Source organism: Phoca vitulina, unplaced genomic scaffold, assembly GCF_004348235.1.
Source record: "Phoca vitulina isolate PV1807 unplaced genomic scaffold, GSC_HSeal_1.0 scaffold81, whole genome shotgun sequence".
Taxonomy (NCBI): Eukaryota; Metazoa; Chordata; class Mammalia; order Carnivora; family Phocidae; genus Phoca; species Phoca vitulina.
Genome location: NW_022589784.1, coordinates 2514290 through 2526140, shown reverse-complemented (window position 1 = coordinate 2526140; position 11851 = coordinate 2514290). Strand labels below are relative to the sequence as shown.

The 11851-nt window shown below is 57.3% G+C and overlaps 1 protein-coding gene across 1 annotated transcript in view; it reads right to left on the bottom strand.

Annotated features, from left to right (window-relative positions):
- Positions 1 to 6819: 6819 nt before the first annotated feature.
- The window catches only part of DOHH (deoxyhypusine hydroxylase), an 11205-nt gene continuing 6173 nt past the window's right edge, over positions 6820 to 11851 (bottom strand). Inside the window, exons 4-5 of the mRNA XM_032394919.1 lie at positions 10640 to 10880; positions 6820 to 9601 (exon numbers count right to left, since the gene is read on the bottom strand). Coding sequence (XP_032250810.1) covers positions 9282 to 9601; positions 10640 to 10880 — 561 coding nt within the window. The 3' untranslated portion in view covers positions 6820 to 9281. The remainder of the gene's footprint in view (positions 9602 to 10639; positions 10881 to 11851) is intronic.

Genomic DNA, 11851 nt, shown 5'->3' with positions numbered 1-11851 from the left:
GCGGCCTCCCGGAGCCCTCCTCCGCCGCGCGCGCTCCCGCGGCCGGCCACGCCCCCGCGCCGGCGCGCTGCGTGCGGCCGCCCCGCCCCGCCACGCCCCCTCGCGCCCGGGCCTCTCGCCGGGCCCCGCCCCGACCCGCCCACCCTGCACGACTGCGCCTGCGCGCGTCGGGCATCTCGGGAGGACGTGACGTAGCTGGTGATTCGAATCAATACAGGAAGCGCGGCGCCACGCGTTGCCATGGGCGACCGAGGCCGGCGGGATCTCCCGGGCCCCGAGGAGCCCAGCTGCGTGGGATATGCGGGAATGGCTCTGCTCAGTTTAGGACGCGGTTCTTAGTAGGGGACAGTCGCAGAGCCGGGCACTCAAGGGCAGACAGACCCACGCCCCATGAGGGCAGGCACACTGCGTGATAAGCGCAGATGGGCTCGACAACAGGTGCATGTCTGGGCCGGGCCGACCCCACTGCCTGCGGCAGCCCCTTCGTTCAGTCGACCAGCATTTACTGCGCTCCTACCCAGTGCTCGTCCAGGCCCTGCAAGCAGGGCCCAGATCCTAATCATCTCTGCCCACCCCCCACCCCCTAAATGGGCAGAGGATCCAGACATTTTCCAAAAGAAAAGAGATGACTGGCCGAGAAGCTCACGAAAAGTCGCTCACCACCATTACTCATCAGGGAAATGCAAGTCACAACCAGTGAGCTCCCACTTCACTCCTGCCAGGGCGGCTACGAGAAAAGAACAGAACAGGAAACGGAACCAGGAACGTGTTGGTGAAGATGCGGAGCAACTGAGCCCCCTACGTTGCTGGTGGGATGGAAAATGGGGCCGCCACCGTGGAGGACGGTCCGGCAGCTCCTCGGAGAGTTACCCGCCGGATTACCGGAGCACCTGGCGATTCCTCTCCTAGCTATCCATCTACCCAAGAGAACTGAAGTCGTGTCCTCATAAACATTTTTACACGGATGTTCAGAGAGTTATTCACAATAACCAAAAAGTACAAACAACCCGGGTGTCTATAGCGGATGGTTGGGTGGACAAAAGGCGGTGTATCCGTGTCGTGCCATGTCGCGTGGCGGTAAAAAGAGTGATGCGCTGAACGCCCTGCCGCGTGGATGAACCTGGCAAACACGATGCCCCGTGACAGAGGCCGGACACAAAAGGCCATTGTGTTGTCCTGTATTTCCCCGCTTATATGAAATGTCCACAATGTCCGGGCAAATCTGTAAAGACAGTAAGTTGGTGGTTGCCGGGAGCTTGGGGGTGAGGGACGAAAAGGCATAGGGAATGACTGCTAGGAACTTTCTTGCTGGGGTGATGGAGTGTTCTAAAATTGATGTGATGATGGTTGCATAGCTCTGAACACACTAAAACCCAGTGAATTATACACGTTGAGTGGATTTTATAGTATGTGAATTGTATCTCAGTAAAAACGGTCATAAAAAAAAAATTCCAGTCTGCCTGGAGCTGAAGCATGGAGATTATTTTTTATGCCTCGTCCCCACGTGGCCTTCCCCTCTTTCTCTATGTCTGGGAATGGACCCTTATTTGGAAATAGGGTCTCTGCAGTCAGCAAGTTAGGACGAGGTTATACCAGAGTGGGGGTGGGCCCAGCATCCAGTGGGCAGTGTGCTTATAAGAGGGGAATCTGGACACAAGCCAAGGAAGGCGGAGGATTGCCTGCAATCTCATAAATTAATCTCCATGCTTCAGCCATAATTTAATCTCATAAATTAAAAAAAAAAGAAACAAAGGTGGCCAGTGTAGCTACAGAACCGATTTTTTTAATTTTTTTTTTTTTAAGATTTTATTTATTTATTTGACAGAGAGACAGCGAGAGAAGGAACACAAGCAGGGGGAGTGGGAGAGGGAGAAGCAGGCTTCCTGCAGAGCAGGGAGCCAGATGCGGGGCTCGGTCCCAGGACCTCATGACCTGAGCCGAAGGCAGACGCTTAACGACTGATCCACCCAGGCGCCCCCCACTGGCCACCTTTGAAATGCTCCATGGCCCCCAGCCCCCTCTGGCTAGTAGCTGTCATACTCAGTGATGCAGACATAGAATATGTCTATCGTAGAAAATTCTACTGAACAAAGAAGGTGCAGAGCAGTGCTTGGCACAGAATAAATCAATAAATGTCAAATGAAGTGGGGCACCTGGCCTGGCTCAGTCGGTAGAGCGTGTGACCCTTGATCTTGGGGTCTGACAGGGCTGGGATTTGGCTGAGGCCAGGGAGGGGGCTTGTGCGAGGTCAAAGTTGGATCCTGTCTTTACTTAAGTTTGGATTTTTTTTTTGCATTAATTTTGATTTTTAAAAATATTTCATTAATGAGGGAGGAATGTGGGGGCTTATGAAAGGATAGCACGGGAGATCCCTGAGTGTGGTTTCCCACTGCTGTTGCAACGGGTCACGCCAAACTTACTAGCTCAGCACAACGGAACTGTTATTTCACCATTCTGGAGGTCAGAAATCTGAAATGAGTCTTCCGGAGTAACACCCAGGCGTGGGAAGGGGTGGTCCCTCCTGGGGCCCCAGGGAGACCCGACCCTGCCTCTTCCAGCTTCCAGAGGCCCCACATCCCTGGCCCGCGGTTCCCTCTCCATCCTCACTGCCAGCAGCACAGGGTCTATCTCTGGGACTCCCACCCTCTGCCTCCCTCTTGTGAGGACGCCGGGCCCCCTGGGGAACCCAGGGTCACTCCCACATCAGGATTTGAAACTTACTCCCATCTGCAAAGTTCCTTTTATAGCACACAGATTAGGGAGCGGGTATCTTTGGGGGCGGGTCATTATTCAGCCCTGCCACACTCGTGATGTGGGCACTGTTCTGTATTATGATTGTGCTGATGGACACACAAACTTACACAGTGATAAGATGGTACAGAACTTAATACACAAAAATGCATACCCAAGTCCAAGTAACACTGGAGAAATCTGAACAAGATGGGTGTATCACCTCAGCGCCAACATTCTGGTCATGATATTATGCTAGGGGTTTGCGTGTGTTTTGCACCCAGCTACTGCTGGGAAACTGGGTGAAGGTTGCACTGGGCCTTCTGGATTATTTCTTACATCTGCAATGCAGCTCTACAATGATCTCAACATACATGTCGATTTTTTTTAAGATTTTATTTATTTATTTGACAGAGACACAGCGAGAGAGGGAACACAATCGGGGAGAGGGAGAGGGAGAAGCAGGCTTCCCGCGGAGCAGGGAGCCCAATGCGGGGCTCGATCCCAGGACTCTGGGATCATGACCTGAGCCGAAGGCAGACACTTAACGACTGAGCCACCCAGATGCCCCCATGTCGATTTTTCAAAAGAAAAAAAATGCATGAAAATATTACTGACTTATGTGCTGAGGTTTTTGGCATCCCCTTCAATTTGGGGCTCACGTGCCACACTGCTTGACAAACACTTTCCTCTCTCTGGTTCCACTTATTTATTTTTTTAAAAATATTTTTATTTATTTTAGACAGTGCATGCACAAGCGAGGGGGGGGGCAGAGGGAGAAGCAGGCTCCCCACTAAGCAGGGAGCCCGATGCAGGACTTGATTCCAGGACCCCAGGATCATGACCTGAGCCAAAGGCAGACACTTAACCGACTGAACCACCAAGGCGCTCCCAATTTTTTTTTTTTTTTTTTTTAAAGCAGAGGTTCCTATTTTTGACAAACTACAAGTCCAGAGGGGTGACAGCCTGGCAAACATTCTGTAAGTCGCTCCTGAGGTCTGCCCTGGGCAGTGAGAAGAGGCAGAGCAGGAGCCCAGATGAATTCTCTCTCACTCAGCCTGGCTTGGGGCAGGGGCTGGGCCGACCCCCAACCTGACATCAGAAGTATAACAAAGGGTTATGGGTTTCATTGCATCCCCCCAAAAGGCATCCCCCAGTACCTGGGAATGGACCCTTATTTGGAAATAGGGTCTCTGCAGTCAGCAAGTTAGGACGAGGTTATACCAGAGTGGGGGTGGGCCCAGCATCCAGTGGGTGGTGTGCTTATAAGAGGGGAATCTGGACACAGACATAGAGAAAGAGGGGAAGGCCATGTGGGGACGAGGCAGACACTGGAGAGATGTGTCCACAAGCCAAGGAAGGCGGAGGATTGCTGGCAACACCGGAAGCTGGAGAAGACAGGGAGGATCCTTCTCCAGAGGGCTTAGAGGGAGCAGGGCGCTGCTGACACTTTGAGCTTGGACTTGCTCAGGTGTAAAGGAGCCGCAGAACAGAAGGCGTGGGACGTCTGCGTTTAGCACAGATGTCTGCCCTGCTATCAGTCTGTTGCAGGTCTGTAGGTTCAAGATTCCAAGTTTCCTGACGTATACAGGTCTTGCTTTTGGGTGTGGCTTCCCATATCTGCTTCCTGCATCCTTGGCTCTATCTCTTTACCCCCAGCACATCCTGGGGGCCAATCACACCTGGCACTCTGCCTGGGAGCCTTCCAGAGTCAACACAGCGCCTGGCCCCTGGGGAGGCCCTGCGTGAGTATTAGCCTGAGCCACAAAACATGGTCGAGATGGTGTCCTTGCTGGCCAGCCAAGGTTACCGCAAAGTCAATCTGGAGTCAGCTCTCAAACACATAGGAAGACAATAAAAAAATAATATCGGGGCACCTGGCTGGCTTAGTCAGTAGAGCAGGTGACTCTTGAGCTCGGTATTATGAGTTCAAGCCCCATGTTGGGTGTGGGGATCACTTAAAAAAAATCTTAAAAAAAAAAATCAGGACGTCAGCTCCAGGAGACCAGAGACTATCTCGTTCTGTGCCCTCTGTGCCTGGGACCGCCCGCCACACAGTAGGTGTGCAATAAATATTTGTGAAATGAACACCCGAATGTTTAAACCAATAGCTGGTCTGTTAAAAGTGACTTCTTTGTTATGCATGGCATTTTTATGTTTTTAATTGCCCACTTTTTTTTTTTTTAAGATTTTTATTTATTTATTTGAGAGAGAGAGAAAGCATGAGAGGGTGGAGGGTCAGAGGGAGAAGCAGACTCCCTGCCGAGCACGGAGCCTGATGCGGGACTCGATCGCGGGACTCCAGGATCATGACCTGAGGCGAAGGCAGTTGCTTAACCAACTGAGCCACCCAGGCGCCCTTTAATTGCCCACTTTTTTTTTTTATCTTCTTAACTTGAGAGAGAGCGCGTGCGCACATGAAGGGCGGGGGAGGGGCAGATGGAGAGGGAGAAGCAGACTCTCGGCGGAACAGGGAGCCAGACACTGGGCTCGATTCCTGGATCCCCGAGACCATGACCTGAGCCAAAGGCAGACACTCGACCTTGAGCCACCCAGGCACCCCGCGCACACCTCTTAAATGAGAGATGGGACGTCAAATCAATTGCTCTGTCCTCCCTTAAAAACGGGAACATCCGGCCACGCAGGTGCACCTGCCTCAGTGCCTTATGCTTTCTGCCTGGCCCAGGAAGCAAGAGAAAGCCAAGAGCAGAACAGAGTGGCCAGGCGAATTCTGTCCCCGGGTAAAGCAGCCGCCTTGGGCAGGCTATTTGCTCCCTCTGAAGAGGCCACCGTCATTGTCCTGAACAAATGTCAAAGTAAATACCATGGTGAAACATTCCAAGTAGCACAGGGAGGTATAAGATTGAAAGTACTTTGGGTAAATTCTTGGATATTTTTTTAAAAAGTCACCCATGTGTAATCTACATACGTAACTCCATTTATGCAAATGAGATTGCACCAGTCGGCTTCGCCGGCTTCGAGTTTTGGAGGTCAATCTTGGACTGCTTTCCTGTAACACAGGAAGGTCTTCCCATCCCTCTGAGGGTCTGGCTGTTAGTGTATAAATGCACCACTGTTTAAGCAGTGCCCCTGCGGATGGGCATTCCTCAAATATTTACCTGGCATGTCTCGGTGCTGGGGATCCACTTAGTGATGTGCAGGAGCCCGTGGGTGCTGACTACAGAAGTCATGGTCAGCAACTGCACGAGTGGACCATGGTGGGAAGATTTATTTACTTATTTATTTTAAGATTTTATTTATTTGACAGAGCATGAGTGGTGGGGAGCAGCAGAGAGAGAAGCAGACTCCCCGCTGAACAGGGAGCCCGGTGCGGGGCTCCATGCCAGGACCCTGAGATCATGACCTGAGCCGAAGGCAGCTGCTTAACGACTGAGCCACCCAGGCGCCCCATTGTGGCAAGATTTAAACTATGGGAACTGGCAAACGCTACAGACTAGGGCTTTGTTTTTATTTTCCAGATTGCTCCTTTAGCACCTCACCGCTGTCATGTCATGGACAACAAAGCAGACAAAACGCTGCTCACATGGTGCTTATTCTAGTGGAGAAAACAGTGTGCAGGAAACTATAGATGCTATGGAGAAAAAGAAAGCAGGAAACAGGATAAAGGAACATTAGGAGGTCATGATGTCAGTGCAAGTGCTCCGGCAAGCCTCAGTGAGGAGGTGATGTTTGAACAAAAGAGCAAATGTTTCATTGAGGGAGTAAACATATGGGGAAGGAAAAAGGTTCCAGGTAAACAGCACATGCGAAAGTCCTGGGGCAGGATTGGGCCTGGCCTGTTGGAAGAACATTGAGGAGGCCTGATTGGCTGGAGCACAGTGGGCGACAGAGAGGGGCAGGGCAGGGGCGGGTCGTGCAGGGCCTTGTGGGCCTTGGGGAGGACTTGGGCTTTTCCCCCAGGGAGGGAGGGACCTGGCTCCGGTGCTCACCGGCGCCCTCTGGTGGCTGCTGCGGGGAGGACGGACTGGGGGAAGGAAGGTGGGGGCGGGGGGCGGGGCAGAGGGGATTGGGCGGGTCCAGGCAGGCGATGGTGGTGGCTGCGGGCAAATGAGAGATCTGGGATAGATTTTAAACTGATTCAACCCCGATGTTTTTAGGCTGAGCCCCTGGAATGATAGTTCCCACTTCCTGCGGGAGGAGCAGCTTTGGGAGGTAACATGAGGAATCCTAAGGACACACTATGTTTGGGATGCCTCACCAATATCTAAGTGGAGACGTAGCGGGGCAGCCGGACCCCGAGTCTGGAAATCAGGCGAGGCCCAAGCTGGAGACAGGACTGTGGGCATCGTCCTGCCATAGACGGGGGTGGGGGCGGGGAGAGTGGACGAGGCTGCCCGGGAGGGGAGCGACTGGGGAGGGAAGAGGCCGGAGGACCCAGCCTGGGCACCAGGGGAGGGGTGAGAGGTGGGAGGGGAGGCTGGTCCCATGATAAGTTCCCAGGAGAAGGAGGGGGCTGGGCCAGTGAGAAACTGCCCGAGGGGGAGGAGGACAGAGACTATGACAGGTCTGGGGACAGGAGGGCGGAGCCTGGCTGGTGCCGGTAGGAGGGAAAGGCGAGCCTTGGGAGGCAGTCGGGGTTTGGCTCTTCCTGGGGCTCTTGCTGGAGAGAGAGAAGCACAAAGTGGGCAGGAGACAGAACCTGGGGATGCTGTGAGGTCAGGAAGGCTTGTTTTTAAGAAATTCCCGCGGTCTCTGCTGCTGGGGACAGGTAAATCTGAGGAGAGCAGGGAGGGTGGCTGGTGGGCCAGTCATGAGGTGCCTGCGACACTGAGGTAATAGGGAATGTGTGTCCCAGGCCCCGGGCCCCAGCCCCTTTTAAAAGTCTGTAACTTCCTGGGGAGCCGGGTGGCTCGGTTGGGTGACCGACTCTTGGTTTCAGCTCAGGTCGTGATCTTGGGGTGGGATCGAGCCCTGTGTCAGGCTACGCACCTAGCACAGAGTCTGATTGGGACGCTCTCTCTGCCCCTCCCCCCTGCTCTCTCTCTAAAATAATAAATCTTAACAAAGTAAATTTAAAAAGCCTGTAACTTCCTGAGAGGCAAGGGCCAGAGGAAGAGGAAGGCCTTCCCACCACACTTGGGCTCGCCAACGAGGCCTGGGACTGCGGGCTCACAGGTGGCTTCAGGATGGGGCTGGGGGCTGAGGAAGGAGGGACTTTCAGCCACACCCTCGGCCCTGGGGGAGAATCACCAATGGCCACCTATTGAACCAACCTTGCCTGCACACGGGGTCTCCACAAAATCCCTAACCAAGGGACTCAGAAAGTTCCAGGGCAGGTGAACGCATCCACGTGGCAGAGGGGGTTGTGCCCCAAACTCCACGGGAAGAAGCCCCTGCACCCAGGACCCCTCATCTGATTGCTCGTGACATCCTTTTTAAGAAACAGGCAAGTCAAGTGCTTTCCTGAGCTCTGGGAGCTATGCAAGCAAATCATCAGCAGTGAGGAGGGGACCCGGGGGGTCCGCGTGAACTCGGTAGTGAGCATCAGAACTGAATCGAATTGTAGGATGCCCATGGAGAGAGGACTTGCTTAGGGTGGAGACCTCGCGTGCCTGGTATCAGAAGGGCCAGGAGGAGAAGGCATCAGCGTGGCAGAACCAGCTCACAGTCACAGCGCCCAAGGACTCCCACTCTGGGCATCTATGCCCTCATGTGACCGGGCAGGGATGTTGTTGGCCGGCAGACCGCAGCAGGTGGAATGTGTCCCACGTGAGATTAGGTTCTATGGTTACGCCTATTTTATGGCCGTAAAACAGGGTGTGGAAGGCTGCACGTGGAGAATGAGGCGGGTAGCTGGGATGGGAACCCACAGCCTGGGCTCCTAGCCATACCACTAAACCCCAATAGGGGCTGGGTGAGAATGAGGGTGTGGGGAAGGCCAGGCTGGGAGTGGGCTGGCCAGAGATGAAACCAGGGCATGGGCCTGGAGCTCTTCAAACACCCCGGCCCCCTCCCTGAGATGTTCCTTGAGAGCAGCCCTGCAGAGCCCCCAACATAGTCTGAGAGTCATGGCTTGGCAAAAATAATTTAATAGTCCATTTGGACCCCGGGGTCTGCTTGTCCCTCCCCAGCCCCCAAGCCCCTAACAACCTTCCCACCCTGCCTAGTCCCGGGCTAGGGAGTCAGAGGCCCCAGGGGCAGCCCTTGGAAGCCCCAGCCCCTGGCCAGGCCCAAGGGCTTGGGTTTGCCCACAGCGCCTTTCCGGGCTCCCCTGGTTCCTCAAGAGGCGGGGTCAAGGCAACCCCAACTTCCCTGAGCATAGCCCTGGCCTGCACCCTCAGACCCCCGTTCCCACGCCAACATCCCACCACCGTGACCAGAAACCCGGGTGCTGCAGCCCTGTGCCAGGCCCCCCATGAGGGACACAGGACACCTCAGCCTGGCCCTGGGGGAGTCAGGATGCAAAAGCAGCCAGATCAGGCCAAGCAGACAGCCCCAGGGGGACGGGGAAGCCAGACCCGATCCGCACAAGCTCGGTTTATATGCAGCTTATGCCGAGTCCTACAGGGCAGGCAGGCAGACAGGCGGCTCTAGGAGGGGGGCGCGCGTAGCTGCTCCAGCCCATCGGCGTACTGGAAGGCCGACCCGGTCTCATGCTCGTACATGTCCAGGGCCACCTCGCAGCTCTCTCGCACCACGCGCTCGGGGTCGGCTGCATGGGCCCGCAGGGCGGCCAGGCAGGTGGGCCGGGCGATGGCTCCCAGGGCCTCAGCGCACTCGTGCCGCACCATGGGGTTCTCGGCCCGCTGGGCCAGGGTCGCTGCCAGCTGGGGCACGGCCGCCTCATGCTGCAGCTGGCCCAGGACGTAGCCAATCTCATGGCGGAAGAGGGCGCTGCCACAGTGCAGGCCTGCGGGCAGGAGGGCAAGGGTGGTCACTGGCCGAGCGGTGCCATCGGGGCAGGCGGGGGACTCGGGGCTGAGCGCCGGAGCGCAAGAGGGAGCAGGTGGAAAGGGGGTTCCCCGTTTCCAGTGGTCAGTGCTGCTCAAAGGGAGGGACCTGCAGCCAGAGGGGCAGGAGAAGCTGGAGCACGGGCTGCTAATAGGCTCCCCGCCAACAGGCACTGGGAACACAGTGCTGCCCTCCGCAAGGCCAGATGGGGCAGGTGTGGCCTTTCTGGGCCCAGGGTCCCCTTCCAGCTGCGCCCACCTCTCCTCGGGCCTCTGTGTTACGCTATCGCGTGTTTAATGAGGGGACAGTCCTGAGCACCCTCCCCCCACTCCACAGACAGGTCATGCTTTACACTGATGGGGATCCCCCGCCGGGAGGGGCGGGGTGACTGCCCAAGACCAGAGGCCCTTGAGGCCGAGCCAGGGCTCGAGGCCACCTGCCTGACTGCGGCCCCTGCTCCCAAGCACCACCCAGCCCCGCTGTGCTCCTGCCCAGCACCACCTGGGACTCCCACCCCGTGGCCCAGGGTCCAGGCGATGACCAGGCATCTCCCTGCCAGACAGGAAGTTCTGGGAGCGCAGAGAGGGCTCCAAATCCTCTGCGGGCACGCCCCGGGCACGGGGGTGCAGGGGACCACGGACTGCCCGGAGAGAGGCCTGCAGAGCAGCCTGCGGAGCTGGGAGGAGAGTGACTCAAGTCACGATAACAGAAAGGGGCTAAGCGTGCCGGAGCCACACTGCCGGGGACCAGATCCCACCTCCGCGGCTCGCCAACCGCTGTCTGCTCAGGCGACCCTCTGGCTTTCTGGCCTCGGCTTCCCCCCGGGGAACTGGCGGGAAGGGTGCCCGCCCACCTCTTATAAAGCCGGGGAGGAAGTGCCGGGCGCCGGGCCCAGGACGCGCTCCCCGGGTCACGCTGCTGCTCCCTCTCCCAGGCGCAGCTCCTGAGCCTCACCCAGGCGCCCTGACCGGGACCCCCCCGGCCGGCCCCAACTCACCCTCGGCCAGAGCCAACGCAGCCTCTTCGCCGCCGACATCCCGCAGGGCGAACATGGCTCGGTAGCGGTCAAAGAGTGGCCGGGCTTCGTCCAGCAGGACCCCCCGCAGCCGCCCCACGTCGCGCTCTTCGGCTGGAGGAGCAGGGTCCACGGACAGGTAGGGCCCGGCCAGCGCCGGCTCCCCGCGGTGCTGCTGCAGCCACTCGAGCCGCTGGGCAGCCAGCTGGCACGTCTCGGCCACCTGCGGGGACAGGGGCGCACGGGTGGCCGCTGAGGACAGGACGGTGGGCACGACGGACCCCCTTCCCCACCCTCGGGGGCTCCAGTCATTCTGGACGGAGAGAAGCGGCAGGGGCTTGTGTGAGGAGGGAGCGACAGGGCAGAGGGCCAGGGCGGCTCCACACGGAGGTGACGTGGGAGCGGAGCAGAGACCCGCAGCAGGTGCAGCGGGGGCCGGGCGCAAGTGGCTGCTGCAGAGGGCGAGGCCAGGCCTGACCGTTCAGCCCCGCGAGCTGCACCAAGAACGGGGGGTTCTGTCCTCGAGGTCATTAGGAAACACGAATGCTTTAGGTCTGAAAGAGGTTAGCAGACCTCCGTTCTGCACTCACCCCGCTGCTGAGAGGAGGCTGGGACTGAGTTCTGGGAGGTGACAAGCAGCAGGTGAGACACACACACGTCCACCCAGAAGCCCACGCACGCTCACGGCAGCACGGTTCAGGTGGCCAAAAAGTGGGAACACCCCAAATGTCCCTCAGTGGGCAAGCGGACAAGATCTGGGCCACCACACACGGGAGTATCAGCCGCGAGCAGGAGCGAGGCGCCCGCACACGCGGCCCCGGGGACGGACACTGAGCCCACGACGCTCAGGGAGGGAACCAGACACGGAAGGCCACACAGGGTGTGAGTCCACGTGGGTGACACGTCCAGAACAGGCTCATCCACGGACGGGAAGGAGGCTCGTGGGGGCCGGTGGCTTGGGGGGGGGAGTGACTGCTGATGGGGCGGGGCTTCTTTGGGGGCAATGGAATGTTCTGGAATTAGGAGATGGTCGCACACCTCTGTGGATGCTCTAGAAACACTGAAGTGTACCCTTTCAAAGGGTGAACTTTATGGTATGTGAATTACATCTCAGTAAAGCTGTTCCCTGAAGAAGAAGGAAGAAAGGCAGGCAGTGGGGAGACCTGGGAGAGGCCAGGCGGGCAGTGGGGAGAC